This window comes from Thermobia domestica, chromosome 11, assembly GCF_964235325.1.
Source record: "Thermobia domestica chromosome 11, izTheDome1.hap1.1, whole genome shotgun sequence".
Taxonomy (NCBI): domain Eukaryota; kingdom Metazoa; phylum Arthropoda; class Insecta; order Zygentoma; family Lepismatidae; genus Thermobia; species Thermobia domestica.
The window spans coordinates 169,183,994-169,205,683 of NC_137464.1; the positions used below are offsets into that span (position 1 = coordinate 169,183,994).

Sequence of the window (21,690 nt, forward strand, 5' to 3'; positions counted from 1 at the left end):
TTATGTTCTCTTGTATATAGGCTGTAGATAAAATAGGATTCTGCGAAATGCAGCGCCTAAATGAGGGTGGGGAGACTTGGATGATTTTTGGCCATTCGCAAGATCTCCAAAAGTGTTAGGTGTAGAACCTTGATATTTTATATAAATGCTCTCCTTGCACACTAGACTATAAATAAAGATAGGATTTTTTGAAAGGTTAAAGAGGCTTGAATGTTTTTTGCTGTTCGCCAAATCTCCGAAACTAGTAGACATTGAATCTTTACTTTTGTATATATAAAATCAGGGGCGGACCAAGGGACGGGCAACTGGCAAACCTCGCGGCGACAACCTCGCGGACCAAAACCTCGCGGCCCAAAATCTCGCCAGGCCGAAACCTCGCTTGGCCAAAACCTCGCGGGCCAAAATCTCGCCGGGCCAAAACCTCGCGCCCCAAAATATCGCCATACCCAAAATCTCGCCTGGCCAAAATGTAAATATTCGAACAGATGATAAGGATGACGGTATAAAAGACGCTGTTTCAGAAGAAGTATCACGGGTATTTGACCAAGTCCCGCGATACCATATGAAAATTCTATTTCTGTATTAGAGGATTTCAATGTGAAGGTAGGGCGACAGGATGTTTTTAAACTGGTTATAGAGAAAGAAAGTCTGCATAAGGAAAGTAATGACAACTAACGAGGTTAGTTTCGTGAACTTTGGAACATCCAAAAACTTAAAATTTTAACAAAAATCAAATAATATTTATGAAAGTATGAAATAATATATGAGTTTTTACGACGTCCCTTCATTATGTCCTATAGGTTAAAAGAGACGTAGATGACCAGGATGAAGGAAATGATCGAATAAAGAAAGTGGGAGGAAACGGGAATAACCCGAGAAAGCCCACGCACACGATGTTTTGTATCATTATTATTATTATTATTATTATTATTATTATTATTATTATTTGTAATGTGGAATTGCATATTAGGAAACACACTGGGTAAATTTTAAAGAAAAGTTTCATTCGCGGCGAGATTTTGGGCGGCGAGGTTTTGGCCCGGCGATATTTTGTCCCGCGAGGTTTTGGGCGGCGATGTTTCGGCCGCGAGATTTTGTCCGTATACCGGAAGAAGGGAGTTTTATAGTACTAGGTGGACTGTATCGGCAAATCGAGACACGGCATGTAGAAGAAAAAGTGGAGGGAGAGGTTTCTATTGTTTATAGCGTGCTATGTTCTTCGTGAACTTTTCCCAGGATATTGAGAATTTCCAACTTCAACAGGAACTATTGGTTTTACTCTTCCTACTACCAGATGAAAATGCTAAAAGCTCCCTTGAAGTATTAAAATACTTGACGAGTAACCAGCTGACTGAAAATTTCCCTAATGTATCAGTTGCACTCAGAACTATCCTCACTCTTCCTGCCAACTTGGCTCCAGGCGAAAGGAGCTTCTCTTTAAAATTAATTAAAAATTATTTGAGACCTACCATGTGCCAGGAGCGCTTCGTGAGACTCGCCATAATGTCAATTGAGTTCGACATTCTTCAAGACATTGACATAGATGTAATTGTCTGAGATTTTGCAGACAAAAAAGCTCGGAAGGTTCTTGTGACATGCTGGAAACAAATGTATTTAAAATTGTTTAATTTGTTGCTGATTTTCAGTAATAGTGGAATTTAACTTTTATTCAGTTTTTCTTAAGTTTTGTTAGACCTATGCTATTTGGTCTAGGAATTAATTCGTGCGGGTGGACAAGAGATGGCGCAACGAACGGAGCGTCCCACAGTTCCGTGTATCCACACATGTGTTGCAAACCCCTGTCATCGCGTATCGTTCGTAGTATAGGGCAGTGGATTAAAGCGTCAACAACACCAGTTTGTAGTTAAGTGAACATGGCGCAATTTGTGCCTGATAAAGTGTTTTTGCGGGGTGTCCTGCTGCATTACTTTAACATGCAGAAAAGTGCGACTGAAAGTCATCGTATTTTGGTGGAAGTGTATGGTGACCATGCTCTAGCTGAGCGAACGTGTCAGAAGTGGTTTGCACGGTTTAGAAGTGGTGATTTCGGCTTGGCAGACCAAGAGCGAGCTGGACAGCCAAAAAAATTTCAAGACGAAGAATTGACAGCATTGCTCGAGCAGGATTCGTGTCAAACGCAGGAACAACTTGCAGCAGCATTAGGCGTTGATCAAACAACAGTCTCCAAACGCTTGAAAGCCATGGGAATGATTCAAAAGATGTCACATTGGGTTCCACATGAATTGAAAGACAGAGACGTTGAAAGACGAAAAACCATTTGCGAATTGCTGCTTCAACGACAGAGCAGAAAGGAGTTTCTGCATCGAATTATTACGGGTGATGAGAAGTGGATCCATTACGAGAACCCTAAACGAAAAAAGGCCTGGGTGAAACCAGGTGAACCAGGTCCATCACAACCAAAACGAGATATTCACTGTGCAAAGGTTATGCTGTGCATATGGTGGGATATGAAAGATGTGGTGTACTATGAGCTGCTGCAACCGGGTGAAACTATGAATGGAGAACGTTATCGACGACAATTAATGCGTTTGAAGCAAGCTCTGGCCAGAACACGACCAGAATGGGAGAACAGACATGATAAACTTATTGTTCAACATGATAACGCTCGCCCACATGTCGCAAAACCGGTCAAAACCTATTTAGAAAATGTCGGATGGGAAGTTTTACCCCACCCGCCGTATTCACCAGACGTTGCTCCTTCGGACTACTACTTGTTCGATTGCATGAACAACGATTTGATTGGACAGCGGTTTACTTCTTCAGAAGATATCGAAACATGGGTCTCTGACTGGATCGCTTCCAAGGATGAGGACTTCTTTCGCCACGGAATCCGTACATTGCCTGACAGATGGGCGAAAGTGGTGGCTAGCGATGGACAATATTTTTCTTAAGGTATTTATGTATTTTGTGTTTGTACTACAGCTTCAATGTGTGCGTACCAACCGCACGAATTAATTCCTAGACCAAATATTAATAATCACGCCTGAGGCCAAAGGTTGCAAAATTAGAAAAGCAATTTGTGTAAATTATTCTAGATTTTAAGGTACTGTTTTTAAGGGGAAAAAAAAGATGTGGAAGCTTTCTCATAAAGTTCAATAAATTGATTCTGATATGATTTACGTACTTAACAAATTTACGAAAGTTTGAAAATTTTTAATACTTGATTAAGCCTGTTATTAAGCTTTAGTCTTGTAAGTGTGTTCAGCTTTTGTACAAATACATGAGATAGGTTTTATGAATACTATGGACCTCAACTACTGAGACCTACATAAAAAGGGTTGTTTATATTGCTGTGCGTAAAACACGTTCGGCATATGTAAAATGTATTTATTGGTATTTCACCTTAGAATAGATTGTTACATAGTCGGATATATGGGAGAATGGCTCCTGATGTTATTGATATAATAAAACAATTTACAATATAGCAGTAATTATGTCACCCTTAGTAGTATTAATATATGATGTTCGATCTTGTTTTGGGATGAAAAGATCCAATATATTTCAATCGAAAATTTTCTTGTAGGTCTTATATCTGGAGAACTACATATGGTGTAGCCAAACTCAAACTACCACTTAATTCAGTATGATGTGCTTATTCCGTAGGAAATACGAAATCTCGATTTAGAGGCCGTTGAAAAATCTTGTGGTCCCTGATCCAAAAACTAATTATTGACCAAGATCACAATCTTTTGATCCATTTTTTGGATCATTCCTAAAATTCTTGTTCTTTATACATATCGGCACATACATAATAATAATAAAAAACAATGTAATTAATACCGTATGCATATTTTGAAGTACTAAATATACCTATATCATGTATTTGAATATTCATTTTTCTCTTTGAAAAATGGGTTTAAAATATCAAAATCACTGTAATAAAATGTAAAATGTAAAATATAGGCTAGGACTAGGGGGGCGCCAAAAAGGCACTTTGCCCGGGTGAAAATTTTGCCTTGGTCCACCCCTGTATAAAATACCCTGAACTTTGAAAATGAGAAAATCAAGTTTTTATAAAATACCTCTCCTACAGCGCAAAAGCTGACCGTCAATAGTTTCTTCGAATTTTACCAGATTTAAAGACCTCTTAAACACAAAAACTTGAGATTTTGTATAAATATTCATCTTGGACCCTAGGTCGAGGCTGAGTATTAGAAAATGATATTTCTACGGGTTAGAAGGTACATTAAACTGTCCCTCAACTTCTACCAGATTTTGGAACTCGTGGGCATACAACTTAAAATTTCGAACAGATTTGCTCATTGAATTTTTGGCTGTGGTAGAACAGAATTTATATAAAGCTGGGGGGGGGGGGGTAAGCTTGGTTTATTTTTCACTGTTCACTAGATATCCAAAATAGTTGGGTGTAGGTAAGTGAAGTTTCTTACAAAAGTTTTCCTCAGACTCCAGATTATGGATAAAATAGACATTTCTGAAATTCAACATCTAAGAGAACGGAAAGGAAATAAACAGTGCGGCAACTTGAAATCTAGATTGGAGCAGTAGAAAAAAGGAGAATGAACATAGAAATTTCACTCGAAATTTTTTTATCGTTTATCATTCAAAGTATGACCCTCTTAAATCTATATATTGTTGCACTCTGACCGTCAATGCGTAGAAGGATTGCTGGAATTCCTTTTGTGGAATGCTGTTTTAAACCTTTGTCGTAGCCCTCTTGATAGTCGTCCGTCATCAAAGTATGAACATTTGAATGGAGACTGCACGAAGATCTGGTGAAGCAGAAGTAGCAATCAGATCTGGTGAATAGGCAAAGTAAGGGAACACACAGATCTTCTTTTGGGACAAAAAGTCTTACACAATCACTACCTTATAACCTGGGGCATTGTGATGAAACAAGATGACACTGAATATCATCAGCCCGATACTCGGGTCTCATATGTGTAATACGTTGCAGCAACTCAGAGTTAGGAGACTTTCACTCTGACGTTTCGTCGACAAGTCGTATTAAAAAACTTGTTTCATCCCCAGTTATGAGTATTAATATTCACGAGGAAGCTAGGGTCCCTATTAGGGGTAGCAGTCAGTTCTTTGTAGTGGTCAACCCTGTCCCTTTGTTGACCATTTGTTAAGGAATGATACACCTTTCTCATATTGAGATATTAGATTATTGTTTGTGGCGCAGTTTCTGTATTCATATGCAGCTCCTCAGCAGGGATTCGCAGTGTCGCATTTCGGTCTTCCGTGATCAGTGTCCTCACTTTCTTCACCAATTCCTGTGCTCTCACTGCCTTGCTACACCCAGATGTTCGTCGTCTTCAATTGACTCCCGCCCCTTCCTGAAATGCCTGTACCATGCAAATACACGCGTTCGGATGAACAAGTGGCCTCATACACTTCTTGCAACATTTGATAAGATTCTGTAGCGGTCTTACCGAGCCGCGCACAAAATTTGATGTTCGCTCTTTGTTCCATGTTGAACTCACGACTCAACGTTATTTACACTCACCAGACCCACATACGTAATTGTCGGTTGAAGATCAATGCACTTGGTATCAATCATTCATGAAACATTCCTCTTTTGTTTGCAGCACAGCTGCGCCACATGTTGAGAGAGAAAAAATCTATCTCGATTTCGAATTGCTACACTGTTTTAACCTGTTTTCTGTCTAAGAAGTTTAATTTTTTTTTAAGATGGAGTTTTGTGTAATTTTACTTCGAGGCGTACATAGGTTTATTGAAAAGTTTTACAAAATTATTACAAATTTGTTTTGAAACGTTCAGCATACGGTCATGATATTTATATACTATATATATATATATATATATATATATATATATATATATATATATATATATATAGGGGTAGACAAAAAAATCTAAAAACACTTCATACAGGACACGTAAGTGAAATCTCCGTTAATGGACATCTCCTTAATACATACAGACATTTTTTGTCCCGGCAAAAATATGTGTGTTATTGTGGGAAAGAACCCCTCCTTTTACGGACACGGACAATCTCTTATCCCGAAGTCCAAGTAATGTGTTTGTAATGGACAGAAATTACTCTCAGCTCGTACGTGTTTAGCACAGAAAATACTGTCTGAAATTTGAAAATAAACTTAACACCTTCAGCTGATCCAACAGTTACAAGCGAAATTTCGATTAGAAACCAGTATTCAAAGAATTTACACGCCATACCTTTCCTTAAGAAAGTAATAAATCGTGATGATTGGTTAATTCTGTCTGCATTTTGAATATTTAGTACTAATGATGCATGTTCTTATTAGATTATTTTTATTACAGTCAGTAAACGAATTAAGAGACTATGTATAGAGTATGACTTATATTTGAGAAGAAAATTATCACACAAGCATTATATTTTCCAGTACATGTCCATACGAAACACTGTCCCCACCCCTCCAGCAATACTTTTGTTGCTTTATAGATGGAAAACTTCCCCTCATTTCTCCAGTAATTCGAAAATTGAGTATAGTATTTCGATATTAACCTATATTTACATCTATAATTAATGTATATTGTATACTGCATATACAATCACCACATGCGCTATGAGAGATCTAAATTTGTATAACCTCTCTGTTACAACACTCCTCATTTACGGGTAAATAATCATGTTCCACCAGTGTTCGTTATTTAGAGGTTTTTTTAATTGTATTATATGGGTTGATGGGAATATGGGACAGTTGGATAGGAATAATACAAAATATTCAGCAACTCTGGTAAGTTGCTAGTTAATCGGCGAGCTGGCTTATCATTTTATTGAACACGTGGCTTCCTTTTGTTCTTGTAAAAGTAAAAGTAACAAATTTAATTGACTTTGTGTATAAACTTTGTAAAATAAGCTGCTCTTTTCTGTTCTTTCACCGTGATCACAAAAATAATTACTATACCTGTTTCATATAGTCCATATATACACTTTTGAGTCAACACTTTCACAAATGAGCAAGGATTTCTTAGGAGGGCACATAAGTTGCTGAAGTAAACAGTCGTAATAAGAAAAGTAAATTCTTAAAGAATTATATGGTTATCATCCATGTATAATACAAAATTGCATAATCAATTCAAGGAATCATTATGTAGAGCCAGTAGATAAAAAAAAAAAGTGATGAAAAAATCACCTTAAGTTGTATGTTTTTTTTATTATTCGTAATATTTTGCTCAGTTTTCCTTATGTGAGCTTCAGAGATACGGCTTTCAAGCCTCCTAAAATCTAGAAAAGTATTTAACATTCTTAAAAGGTAATTGATGTATGAAACAGTGCTTCGGGCATTGTACGAAGCAAGTTGTGACATGTATGGTGAATATATATATATATATATATAAACTAGAATAAAATAACATCAGTTACTTGATGAATGAGGAACCAGAAGTTTCCGAATTACCCAAACATTTAAACGAATCTAAGCCAGGATTGTGAAAAACTCAGAGGGGAAAGAAATAGCCCATTGGGTTTTGTTCAAAATTGGATTTTATTAAATTTTGTATATAAGTCTATATTTAAAGCCGCATTCTTACAGCACTTAAGCATTCATGTTCTGTTTTACAAGTTGAAATAATAGTATCCCTTGTCTCACAAAGGGATTTCGTGACTCCCCATCCGCGTTTCTTGGAACTTACTTTGTGCCATTAATATTAGTTTATATTTCGATATTTGGAAAGAAGAAAGTCTATAATTTTCTGGAATAACAAAGAGGTGGGCACTTTTATATACTATAGGATAGAAAGAACATACATTCAAGATTCGAATTCCTGGACCAGCCACGCTGAAGATTCCTTTAGTTTCCTTCAAAACACGTTAGGCGAAACAGGGTTGTGAAAAACCCAGCCCTAAGGGTTTTATTGGGCAAAATTGGGTTTTATAAATTTTCTAAGTATATATAAAGTCATATATGTACTTGAAATATCATTTAAGCATTCATGTTCTATTGTCCACATGAAACTACGGAATTCCCTTGTAGGGCTGTGGTGGTTCACCTTTGGTACGGGTTCCTGGTTCGATCCCATCTCCCGCCAGGTTGGCTTTATGGTTGACAAACATCATATTCATGGGTTTTCTTGGTATTTTACAGTTTCTTCTCACTTTCGTCATGCCACCGTTATCATCCTCTTCAACATGAGTCTCCCTTAACATTGGTGCATAATCGTGAGACATTGAACTAAACTTAATTTTTTAAGAAAAAGAAAGAAAAGAAAAAATTATCACAAAAAGGAATACGTAAGCCTCATCCATGTTTCGAGGTACACATTTTACACCATTGACATTCGCCTATATTTAGATTTCTAGAAAGAAGGAAGTAGATAATTTTGCACAGTAACCAAGAGGTGGGTATTCTATCTATATTATAAAATTGAAAATGACTATGTTTGTGACTCTTAATCTTAATCTCGCATATATTTTTACCCTTCATCTCCTCCCTCTTATCATAGAATACACATTTTAATCGAAGTAAAATGATTAAAAACCCAGTGCATGTTACATGATAACTACATCTACAAATTCATTCCAAACGGCTTAATTGTTCGCCTCCGCCCCCCCCCCCCTTTCCATTTCTATATAATAGATTACAGTTAAATACTATGTGATCGAGCGCAAACAAAATTCGCTATGCGTGATTTGAGTCCCAAAAAGAAATTTTTTCAATGGTATTCGGTTCTAATGATAAATGTATATTTTGAGCGAATTCTGAAAATAGGCATGTACTAAGAAACACGATTGAAGAAAATAGTTATAATCACAGTAAGGTTAAAAGTTCAATTCAAGTTTTCGAGTATATTTTTGGAGATTTTTTGAGGAGGGGGATGTGTTTTTTATGTTGGTTTTACCCCCAAAAAATACCACTGGGGAATTTTGGACTGGAGAAAATTCTAACAATCCTGATGAAAAGTTCGGGGCCATAGGTCAACTCTGGTATTAAGAGAGATACGAAAAAATGGATATAGAGGAACGGTTGGAAATAGATGCTTCCAATCTACATTTTCCAATCGCACCAGCCATTTGAACTCCACACTGGTAAGTTGCCCAATATTAAGTGAAAAAGTAACGTTTCAAGTTCAGCAGAATGTTCGAACAGAACGTAAGGGCATGCAAAAGTGACAAAGTGAATGTACACACTGTTGTGTGAGGAAATCTAGAATACCCCAAATCCATTTCCCAACAGTTCTGTATTGTTGGTATGGTGAGGGCCCAAGCTAAAATCCTGCTTAACTGGCAATGTTGCTTTTTCATTTAAACAGTGTGTGAAGCCCAAAGCATTCAACAGCCTTACAAATGTGGAGTCCGAACGGTTGGTGCGATTGAGATTCTACCATTTTAGATTTTAAACCACGTATTTCCAACAACTTTCCTCTCTTTCCAATTTTTCATCTTTACTCAAAATGGAGTAGGGGGCCCCGGATTTCTGATACACCCGATATATATATATTAATAAAACACGAAGTATTCAAAATGCTGAAAATTTGATCAGCTGGAAGATGAAAGTCCATTTTGTTCATTTCTTATTTCTTGTTCTCTAGAATAACATAATGATTCTGTTATTCATTTACAGATGGCAGAAGCTGGTTTCTTTTTCTGCGGGTCAGACCGAGAACCAGATTTGGCAAAGTGCTTTGTATGTCTGAAGGAACTTGATGGATGGGAGCCGGAGGATGATCCATGGTTAGTACTTTTGAAATGGTTTAAATTCTCTTAACAGTATTTATTATTATTATTATTATTATTATTATTATTATTATTATTATTATTATTATTATTATTATTATTATTATTATTTTCTTTGGTATACAACCAACATTTGACTAATTCTTAAGTATCAGAAAAGAAAAGAAATTAAATCTCACAAAAGAAAGGAGGAAAGGAAAAAGAACATTTTGAAGTACTAGACGATAAAAATTGTTCTCGGAGCAGACTTTTTAAATTTTATTACTATTATAATAGTAGTCATTACAAAGCGGTTTTAACTTTGTTTTCTTTTGCCTATGTTGATCGATGTTTTCAAAATTATTATGAATAAAAGGATTGTTCTACCATTTTTTAACCATATTCTTCATTGAAGTACACATCTTCACTCTTTATTCGTGATGGTGGCAAAAGCTTAGCAGCTGCGGAGAAATCGTATTTGTTATAACTGGTTACATAATGTCTTGATATTTTAGAAATGGACTAATGACTGCATTTAATTTTATTTATTTAATTTTTTTTCCGTTTGATGGATTGTAAAAGATTAGATAGTGTAAGTCTATGTTTCTAAAACTTACCTCCTCTTGCAGCCAAATCTCCTTCGAAATATACACTTTGAGGTACAAGGTTAATTATGATTATGAAACAACTAGGATATATCTCAGAAGCCGGGCAGAGCGTAATAATATGAAGACTTTTTAAATAATGAAAAAAAGTCCGTGAAACCATTCATGTTGACAAGTATTACGTTGTAATCATTCTAAATGGGTTTAATATTTGTTATTGCAGGACTGAACACGTGAAGCATGCTCCGTATTGTTCATACATTTCCACACATAAGAGAGGAGAAGAAATGACAGTGGAAGAAGCTTTTCAAATGGATTTGGAGAGAAGGCAAAATTATCTGGTATGTCGGTAGATTCTCATTATTTACTTTTCCGTTATAAAATAAATCTGTTGGTCGTTTAGGCAAAAGTTAGTGTGCTAAAAGAAATCCTTTCAGAAACCTAACCTTCTTTGTGGAACTATATCTCCTTAGTAGTCTTCCAAACTATGCATAAGTGTCGGAAGTCTTATAGAATGGTTTTATCCGTCTGTCTTATCGACATGTATCAGCAAAAACAGTAAGATATATCTAGGTTTTTTTTTTTTTTTTTTTTTTTTTTTTTTTTTTTTTTTTTTTTTTTTAAATTGGTTCAGCGTCCTAAGAGTAGGTTCCAACTTCTCTGTTAAAGCTTCATTCAGACCGAAAGTAATTCAATTCAATTTCCGGTTTCAACCTTTATCACCATAGAACAAAAATGGTAATAGGTAGCGACAAACGGTTCAAGGTCTCAAGAGAAATAATCACAACCCGTAAGAGTCTACGAAGACCGGAAGTGGTTGAAATTTTCTTCCCCTTCTGATTTCAATAATTATTCCTATTAAGCAAAAACGATAAGAGATATCGAAATGCGGTTTTTGCAATCAATTCAGCTTCCCAGGAATAGGTTTAGTCCCCTCCATTAATTTTGTATTCAAAATGGAAGTGGTTCAAATTAATCATTTCCGGTTTCTACATTTACTACCATAGAACGAAAACGGCAACAAATAACGAAAAATAATTATTTGGAAGTGAATCAGCGTCTCAAGACAACATAACACGACGATCCACAACATTGCCAAAAGCGGAACTGTTTCAAATTTTCAATTAGTTCCGATTTCAATATAGCTAAAACGGTAAGAAGTACCGAGATGCTGTTTCTGGCAATCGTTTCAGCTTGCCAGGAGTAAGTTCCGTTCCCTCTATTCAAACCGGAAGTGATTCAAATTAACAGGGCTCCTGGCTGTCCTATTTTCCTATATTTTGGAAATTTGTGCATATATGTCCTATATTTTAATCTTGTCCTATATTTCCTATATTTTTTAGTAATTGAATCATTAAAAATACAAGCCAGGAGCAGTTCCAGTGATGATTTAAATTGCTATATATTAATTTAGCATTTTTTCCGGGAGATTGGTCACTAATCCTCACTATTATTTTTTTATTTGATTTTTTCTATCCTCCCATTTCCACTCTTTTTTTCTTTGTTTCGTATGTGCTTATTCTTCCCCAATGAAGCTTAGCTGAGGAACCTTGCCATGCTCCAGCTTCTTATAAGGCAAGCTGTGTTAGCATTTTCTTTCAGCAGTGTGTATTTTGACTAAGCATTGAAGTGTGTTGGTATTCATCAACTTCAGTGCCTTCCAGTATTGCTGTACATAATATGCAGGATTCTGACGCGTTCTGGAAAACTTGGAAATAAAAGTGTGTCGTAGAAACGCCCTGGAAAACAGAAAATGGTGAAAATCCTGGTTGCTCTTGAATTCTCTCTCTGTGGCCAGCACTGACAGAATATTTCTTTAATTTTCTTCACAAGCAAAATCAAATTCCATTACAGTTAGAACGTTACAAGAGAATCCGTCAGAACTTGAGATTCTCCTGTTATATTTGCATACGTACATTTTCTTATTAGTGTGAGCACTTTGATAAATTCCGTATGATTATGCAAAAACAGGAACTACTTATCCACATTTTGCGTGATGAATTAGATGAGCTACTTCAAAGAATAATGGCAAGATTTCTAGTATTTGATCTGTACAATGAAAAAACTGGATCTGATCCGAATAAAAAAGTGAAAGAAGAAAATATCTACTGCCAGATAACAAAATTGATGTCGGTGAAGGCGCATGGTTAGCATTGAAAGAAGTCGATAAAGTGCAACAACGGTTACTCACATTAAATGCGAAGAAAATCTTCATAACAACAATGAATTACCTTCAACAAAGGCTGCCGCTAAACAACCGGATTTTGAAACATACCTAGCTTTTGCATCCTGCTGTTAGACACACAAAGGAAGAGCAATATATATGATATTGTCATCTTTGAAACGATTTGCGTCTTGCGTTCCTTAGATGTTGACCAGTCAGGAAATTTACAAAGCTGTAGACGAGTAGTGAATTTACATGAGTGATCAGAGTATACACGATGACTTTTCTGTTGATTGTAGTGTTGACGTGTATCGGAACAAAATAATGCTGTTGGAAAATAATACAAGGAAACCAAAGTAACAAGCAATTACTAAACTTGTGAAAGCAGTATTAACACTTTCACACAGGCAGTTAGTTGTCTGTTGAACGTGGTTTCTCGATAAATAAGAACATGATGCCATCGGAGAGACAAGGATTGAATGAAGAAACCATCAGTGGACTACAAATGATTAAAGACGCAGTGGATGAAAATGTAAATGAAGTTAATATTAGTAAAGAAATGTTAATGTATTACAAAGAAGCACATAAGAAGTATCGTGAAGATATGGAGAGAAAAAAATACAGAATAGAAAGAAAGTGAGCATAAGATCACACCAGAAGAAACAAAAGTGAGTGCCAAAGAAGGAATAGAGGAAAACATGTGTGTTAAAGTTCGTGAAGCTGAAAAATTAGTTTCAGAGGGAAACCTTCGGCTTCAGAAAGCAATAAAGCATCGGTTCATGGATGACGTGTCAGCTGCACAAGCCTTGATTGAGGCTGGAAACAAAAGATTTTAAAATGCCATAACAAAGGTGTCGCAAAATTAACATGTGTACTAGTGTTTTACAGGTCATTATTGCACGTTTAAAATGTAAAAGTAAAAATGTGTAAGTATAATAATGGTGGATCCAGAGAAAGGCATGGGCAACTCGGACCTCAAGAATTTTTCTTCTAATCAGTAAATCAAGTCATTTATTTCAATCAGTTTCTTTCTTCTTTTTTTTTTTTTTTTTCTTCAAACTAATACAGCAGGTTTAAAGCGTAAAAGGGTATATATATACTCTTATTCTGTATTAATCTAAATCTTGTTACCAGTTGCCCATTGGGGTAAAAGGTGGCCTTTTCTTACAAGTTATTTATATAGTTTTTTTTTTTTTTTTTTTTTCTGTGCTTCAGTCAAAGCATAATATATAAACCAAACTGTCCTATATTTTTTGAATGTCCTGCTGGGAGGCCTGAATTAACCATTTCCGGTTTTGGCACTTATTGCCATAGAACAAAAGTGATAATACCTGTAGATAGCGACAAACGTTTGTCTGCAATCGATTCAAGGTCTCAAGAGAACAGAATCACAACCCGCAGCACTACGAAGACTGGAAATAGTTGATTTTTAATATTACGTCCGGTTTCAATGCTGATGTCCACAGAACGAAAACGGTAAGGAATAACGAAATGCGGTTTGTTTGCAATCATTTTGGCTTCCCAAGAATAGGTTTCATCTCTTCAATTAACCCTCTATTCAAACCGGAAGGGGTTTCTATGAACCATTTCCGGTTTCAACATTATCGCCATAGAACAAAAGTGGTAATAGATAACGATAAACGGTTTTCTGCAATCAGTTTACGATTTCAAGAAAACATATCACTACAACCCGCAACACACTAATAAAACCGGAAGTGATTAAAATTTACTGCTACGTACTGCTTCCATAGAGCAAAAACGGCATGAGAAATTGAGAAGCGGTTTTTTGCAATCGATTCAACGTACCAAGAGTAGATTCTATCTTATTCCTTAAGCTTACATTCAAACCACAAGTGGTTGAGCTAACGACTTCTGTTTCCAACCTTTGTCGTCATAAAAGAAAATCAGTAAAGGAGTAATTTCTTGTAGATATGAATTCAGTTACAAAGGAACAGGTTCTATCTTTGGTATTACTACTATGTTGCAGCCAGTAGTTACAGATGTACTGCTTCAAGTTTGAGTATTGAGTTCGCATAGTTTGGGAATCTACCATAGTTTCACACTGTGAAACGAAACTTATTTGTTTGGCTTTTGAATATGAATACTTTTGTTAGTTCCAGTAGTCTTTAATGAAATTAGCTTAGTACCCATATAAATATTTTCATAAGTACTAAATGGTATTTTGCGTAACTGACTATAAGTCCCACTTGTTTCACTCACTTTGTTATTTTACTCTATTAATAAATAAATGTATTTATAAACGTAACTGGTTGAACTAAAGTGATCAAATTAAACTGTATATAGAGAGCCTTGTTATTTTTTGACTCACATATTCTAAATTCGTGCCTTTACTCCGATGGTTATCATATTAGTTTAGAAAACTTGACTCTGCCTTGAAATGTCTTAGGTAATCAGTTACTAAGTTCATCTATGCCTCAGTTATGGGTGCTTTGGGGGTAGCAATTCTGTTTGTAGTTCATCCAATTATCTACAAAATGTTGCCGGTAAGGATTCACTAAGGTATGCCAAATCACCATTTTTTAATCATTTTAGAATTTTACAAAAGCCCAGAAGAGATAAACGAAACTGCCCTAGCTGTCGACAATGAATGAAAAACGAATATCTTCCAGATAATGTAGTAACTTGTTGAATTTCTTGGGGCAAAATGTCACGATTTGATATTTCTTTCCCTCGAGAACTTTGTTTTCCGTTATTAAAATGGAAATGTGTTATTTTGTATTCATATTTGGAATGTATGCTAGTAATCTGATTTGATTTCTAGTAAAATAAAATAATTAATTACATTGATATGTCTTTCTTTTCTACTTGAGACTTTGAATGTAATTATATAAACACATATTTTTATAAGTGATATTATTTCATTTAACTTCGGAGAAATAAACAGCATTATGTGTAGCAGCCTTACTAGTTGTAACTTCTACCAGGGCTGAAACAGGAATTCCACAATATTATTTGCATGTAACGAAAAAGAAAAAATGTCCGAAAATTATTCATATTCCAATAGATATATCTTATTAAGCTGAACAAAATGTTTATTAATGAGTATAATTCCTCATGCGTAGTTTTCGAGAATAAAGCTTTCCTTTATGTAAGTAGCAAGACGGAAGTATACAATATAGTTAATGAGTTATAGCCCAAAGTTGTTATTACTTCTTAAACTTCAATGTTTGTCTAACTATAATATTGTCCAAAGATAAGAAATGTACTAATCGATAGATCATATCGAGCTAAACAAAATGACATGTTTAAATTCTTATGCGTAGATTTCCAGATAAATTGTTTTTTATGATGTTAAAAAGGACGCCATTCGTTACTAGTCTTATTCAGTTGATAGTTTTTATTGTGCTGGAATAGATTATTGATTTATTTATTATGTAGTAGCTGAAATACCCATTCTTCTCATGGATCAGATAAAATATCTATGTAAACAAACTAATCTGATTTTCACGAAGCTTTGCACCCCTTGTAAACAATGCAGACTGCAGTGCAGAAATGTTGCCAACTAATTAAACAAAAAAATGTTATATGCAAATTTGTGCTAAGAAATGAATAAACAAACTGAAGGGGGAAAAACAATGAGATTAAAAATAAAATGGCATGGGCTTTGATAAGAGAATCAGGAACCATTTTCTCTCGTTTGCAGTGGCGTACGCACTGCTCTCCTGAATCTTTGAACTACTATGTAAACGCAGACACGCATCAGGAGGAAGAAGAGCAAAAAGTTGAATTTCTTCTACCAGTGTAAATTACAACTAAAACTTACTATACCCACTCCTAAAGTTTCCTCTAGCTGAGAATCTATCTAAAATGTTAGAATTCAGAGCCACTATTACGTGATGACTGAGTGTTCCTACTAGCAGATCTATGGTTGGATGGATTGATTAAAGTTTATCGTCCCCTTCAACAACAAGGTTCTATAAGATTTGGACCTACAGCCGAACGAGTGATCCGAACAAACATGAGTTTCCTCCGGAAATCGAACGCGGGTCTCGCGCCCGACGACGAGTACGCGGATCATATAGCCACAAAGGAGTTAATTATCAGGTCTAGAAACATGTGCAGTTGTACTCACGACTTCTATTCAAAATTGAGCTCTTGGGAGGCCGCGGTGGCACAGTGGTAGAGCTTTCACCTCTGGCACATGGGGTTCCTGGTTCGATCCCAGTTCGCCCCAAGTGAACCTTGAGGTAGACAAACACCGTGTGCATGGGTTTCCTCTGGATCCTTCAGTTTCCTCCCACTTTCTTCATTCCAACATTTCATTCATGTTTTCATCATCACCGCCTCCTTTAGCCTAACCTGCATAATCGTGGGACGTAAAACTCAAAAAATTTCGTTTCATTTCATTTCAAAATTGAGCTCCTTGTACGTTTCCATTATAGGCGAGCGAGTGTTTGGAACAAGCAATTGTTCATTCTTCAAGAACTTGAAAACTGCTGAGTTTACTTATTTATTGAATAGAGAATTTATTATTTTATTTCCTTTGTTATATGTAATAAAATACCTATAAAATATATTTTGAATCCTTGTGACTTTTCCTTTCATTTGATATCTAACAGAAAAGTTACGCCATAAACTAATATCAGTCATGAGAGTATGAAGACTCTAGCGACATATTATTCAACAAATTCCAAGAAACTTTTTAGATTCTACATAGGAATAAAGACACATTATTTAACATGCAATAGTACCTCCTTTTAATTTCACTGCAGCCAGAAAAAAATAAGACTCGAAAGTTATGAACATTCCGATCCAATATTATAAAAAATTCTTAAATGCTGAAGATTCCTTTGTACATTATTTCATTTCTGGCACCGAATATTCGGTCTTTTAAATGGTCATTTATTCTGATCGCATTTTAAAAGCGCGATATACAAATTATAACTGATAAAATTAGCCTCATATTACTTCGTAATGAATCACTAAAACAGGTTTTATCCTCTTTAATTTCTCTCTATCCTCCTCACTCTCACTCTCTTTTTTTTAATGACTATTTCCTCCTCTCTAATGAAAGGTCAAACAAAGATCTGAAATAATATAAGGAACTTATTATCATCAATAAGAACAGCGAGTTCACTTGATTTCTCTTTTTCATTTTCTTAGCCCATTTTCATGAAATGACAACTGTTTGACAACCATTCTTTGTGAAAAACTGAAAAATAACTATGAGTTAGCAACATTGAAAATGAGACTAATTACATTTTATTCTTCCATGAGCAAATAGTACACAACAAATGCAATGTATTATGGTAATTAATGTATTGTTAAGGCACAGTAAGAGCATTTAGGTTTCGACTCAAAGTATGTATCTATATGGGATCGAAATCTTGAACCAAAATCGAATTTGTAAGAGAAAACCGTTACAACAAATGACAAAACACACGAAGTGCGCGCCACAATTTAAAGATGTCGCCCAAGGAAGCTAGCAGGTTACCTGCTGCTCCGAGTTATTCTGTTAAACATAAACAAGGCAAACCTGTAAGTGCAGAAGAAAAGCAAATACTTTATCAAACGATATCAACGTTCTTCAATTCACTTGAAGAAAATTAAGACCTATAATAGCTAATTGTCATGTTCTCATAGAATATTTATTTACTTACTTTGTAGTACTGAAGTTAGTATTTGTACATTCGCATGCTATACAATGTAAAAAAGCACATCAATAAATTGAACTTAAGGGGAAAAAGTACCATCTGTTTTTCATGGATATGCATAATGATTTAGGTAATTGATGAAAAAGAAATAATCTCCCATTATGATAAATATGCTTGCTGTTACATACCAGCGCTATCTCTTTATCGTTCAGTTGATAATTTGACATAACTCATTGTAATTTCATTTATAATTACAGTTTGGAGAAAAATAACAATGTTCAGTTGCTCTTAAAGGAGAGGGGATTATATAGTATTGAGTATTTTGCCTTATATCATGGCAATGGTGTGAGAGTGAGACGAGTAATGCACATCGCGCAGAAATTCATGCACGTGCTGCAGCAGAAATATTGCGGGAAACAGACAAAACAATTTCCTCTTCACCAATCAGCAAATAGTCGTGCGCGCAGTGATACAACATCAAGTAACGCGGTTTGTTTTTGAAAGGTGCAAAGGACTGTGAAAAACGCTTTAAACAACGTTAAAAATATCGGTCATTTTCTACTAGTTTTACATATTCCGGTACACGCCCTCTGAGACCCCCTGGTTCGAATTTTGGAAGAAAAAACGCCTCTTGCCCTCAGTCGATGGGGGCTGTATTTGGAAGTCAACCCCTGTGGGAGTATCACCATTGATCTCAGTGACAGCGAAAATTATGGATTTGACACTAATATCGGTGATTTTGGATTATTTTTATATGTCTCGGTATCTCTCCCCCTCCCCGGTGAACCCCAGCCCGCAGCCGAATGGGGTGAATTTGGAAGTTAATGCGTTAAGAATTTCACCATTGATCTCAGCGACCGCGAAAACTATGAATTCGACACTAATATTGGTCACTTTAACATGTCCTGGTAAATGCCCTCACCCCTGAGACCCCCTGGTTCGAATTTTGAAAAAACGCTTCGTCTTTGTGTGGGGCCTTGACCAAAGGACCCGTGACCAAAATTTGGTAACTCTCGGTCAACTCGTGTGATCTCCAGACCGCATACAGACAGACAAACACACACATACTCTATTTTATTTATATTAGAAGATAAAAAAAAATACACTGTTAAGTAGTATATTGTATCTGTTGTTGTTGTTTGATTTCTCGTAACAATGACGCACATACTGCTAGTAATCTTCCTTTCTGAAGGTGTTACACAAGAAACTATGCTCATAAAGAGAGCAATGTTTACTATTTTATTTCTTCTGTCAAATCACTGTCTTAATAAAAAAAAAAAAAAAGTTTCAAAAAAGAAATGCAGATATTTGCTATCCCATGGCATGCCTGGATAGATGGCCGGGAAGAATAGATGACTCATAATTGTGTCACTTCCAGTGAAAACGTAGAGAGAAAAGCTCCAAAAGTTGCAATTTTGGTTCTAAACAGTATGGCTGCTAAATGAAGAAAGCATTGAATGGTATTTAAATTCACTTTTATTTTCATACAGTAGGTTTCTTTATCTTCCTTACGTTCGATCTTCCTGATCTTCAGAGTTTCTTGTTTAGGAAATTTAGGCATAAATTATAATTAACTCCTTGATTATAACTTCACTAGTGTACGTTCCATATTTAGCACAGTTTTTGAAACCTATCAGAAACAAATGATGCTGAAAGCATTCGCTGAAATTCGTCATGCTCGCCGTAGCGTTCGATTCTACGTGGGAGCTTATGTGATTCGAATCCTGCATTAAACTGTAGCTCCACGTCGTGTACATGCTCGCGGCATTAAAAAGGGACATGAAACTTAAAACAAAACAAACTCATGCGTACTTATGACTCAATCGCTATTGCAGATATCGCTTAAGACTCAACTTCTGCTTGCATTGGAACCTCAGCCCATTTATTTTGTACTATGCACTTATATTATTATTTATTTTAATCTCTGATGTCCCTTGCTCTTGCACATGGAGGCTCACTCTGCTGCTAACTCTTTCTTAATATCCTATTTTGTATTGCTCTCTTTCATTCGTTATTAACAGGGTGGCCAGAAAGTCCCTTTACACTCGAAAAATGCGCATAACAATGTAAGTTGAACCTTCCATCCTAATCATTGATATAGCAGCAATCCTCCTCACGTGATTGCCACGTGACTGTCCACGGAGGGAGGAGAATAAAGTCCGTATGTTGACCAGTTCATTGTCTGGCATTTCTGTATTTGGTAAACAACAATGGCAGATACCAGTGATTTTACTTTAGAGGAGCGCTTAGGGGCAAATTTTGCAGAACTTGAAATTGCAAGGAGCACAATGCACCAGACACACTCGTGTGGCATATTATCAAATCACACATCAGGAAGAAGCGGTACGTGAACACTAATGCTCTACGGGCAAGTGTGCTTGAAGCCGGCCAGTCTGTGACCTTGGAGCTGCTAAAGCGGTTGAGCAGGGGGACATGGAAGCGTACTAAGCTGTGAAGGAATAATGGAGGTACACGTACGGATGTTTTGGACACACAACTGTAAGTATTAGTAATACAAGGAGGAAATAAGTGTAGGTGTAAAGGGACTTTGTGGCTACCCTGTTTATCGCCGAGATACCCAGGTGGGATTTCTTTGTATATAGTCTTGTACCTGAACGTTTTGTACCTATCCTGGATATCCTGGAAACATTCTGAAAATGTCCTTGAAAATGCATTTCTGTCCGTGAAATTTACAGAAATACTGAATGCCAGATTTTTCATAATTATAATGAAGATTTTAATTGATTGCTATTTTTGTTTGCTATTCCCGTTTTTGTGCTGAATAATAATTTGTCATGATCCTGCATGTGTGGTTGGTTGGTGGGCTTTGTTTCTCCCAACAGGGTGGTTTGTCGACCCATTCTTGGATGCTGTCTTCACTAGCATTATTCTCCAGAAACTCTGCTTTGCACCAGTATCAATCCTCCATAATCAGTCTATTTTCGCAATAGTACTTAGTCCTCAGTAAATTTCATATGTATGCTATTTGTGTATAGATGAGGAAATCACACAACTCCATACTCAGTTGAAAAACTTGTAATATAATTCCTTTTTTTCCCCTAATTATATCTGTCACACTGTCACGCAATGAAGATTCATACAAGAACAGAATGAATAGATTTTTGTTTGTAAATTTGTTCGGTGCACAATTAAAATGTCATGTAGAAAGATTGAAAATATGTGGGTGAATCGGGTGGCTATAAGGGAAGTTGGAAAGCCACCAACTAAGAAGCAGCACATTACGCTCCACTTTGTGTATTTAATTATGGTGTATTGTACTTGCATTGATATTCATTACATAAGCTACTGTACTTTTCATTTCATTGTTGTGAGTTTTGAATCTACAATTGCAATCCTGTTATACCTTCCTGTGTCGAAGTCCTGGAAAATTGGTGATTTTTCCTGGAAACTTCCTGGAAATGTCCTGGAAATTGTTTTGCGAAAGAGAGTGGGAACCATGATAAAATTAAGACAATCACACATTAAAACACATACCTATGATTTTCTCCTCTTCATTGATGTTTCTTATTTTTATTTTATTTTTTTATTTATTTTCTTAATTTACCGGCTACTTCAACATTTATTCTGAATACTTCAGCATTGTTCTAAATGGGCGTAATGAGTCACTTAATGTTACGTCAGTGATCATTAAACAAGAAAAACAAA

At 35.9% G+C, this 21,690-nt stretch overlaps 1 protein-coding gene across 2 annotated transcripts in view; it reads left to right on the plus strand.

Annotated features, from left to right (window-relative positions):
* LOC145664548 (baculoviral IAP repeat-containing protein 5-like) overlaps window positions 1-21,690 on the plus strand; it is a 66,330-nt gene that overhangs the window by 13,113 nt on the left and 31,527 nt on the right. For both annotated transcript variants that reach the window (XM_081731313.1, XM_081731311.1), the window contains exons 3-4: window positions 9,549-9,658; window positions 10,469-10,586. In XM_081731313.1, the coding sequence (XP_081587439.1) occupies window positions 9,549-9,658; window positions 10,469-10,586 (228 nt within the window). The remainder of the gene's footprint in view (window positions 1-9,548; window positions 9,659-10,468; window positions 10,587-21,690) is intronic.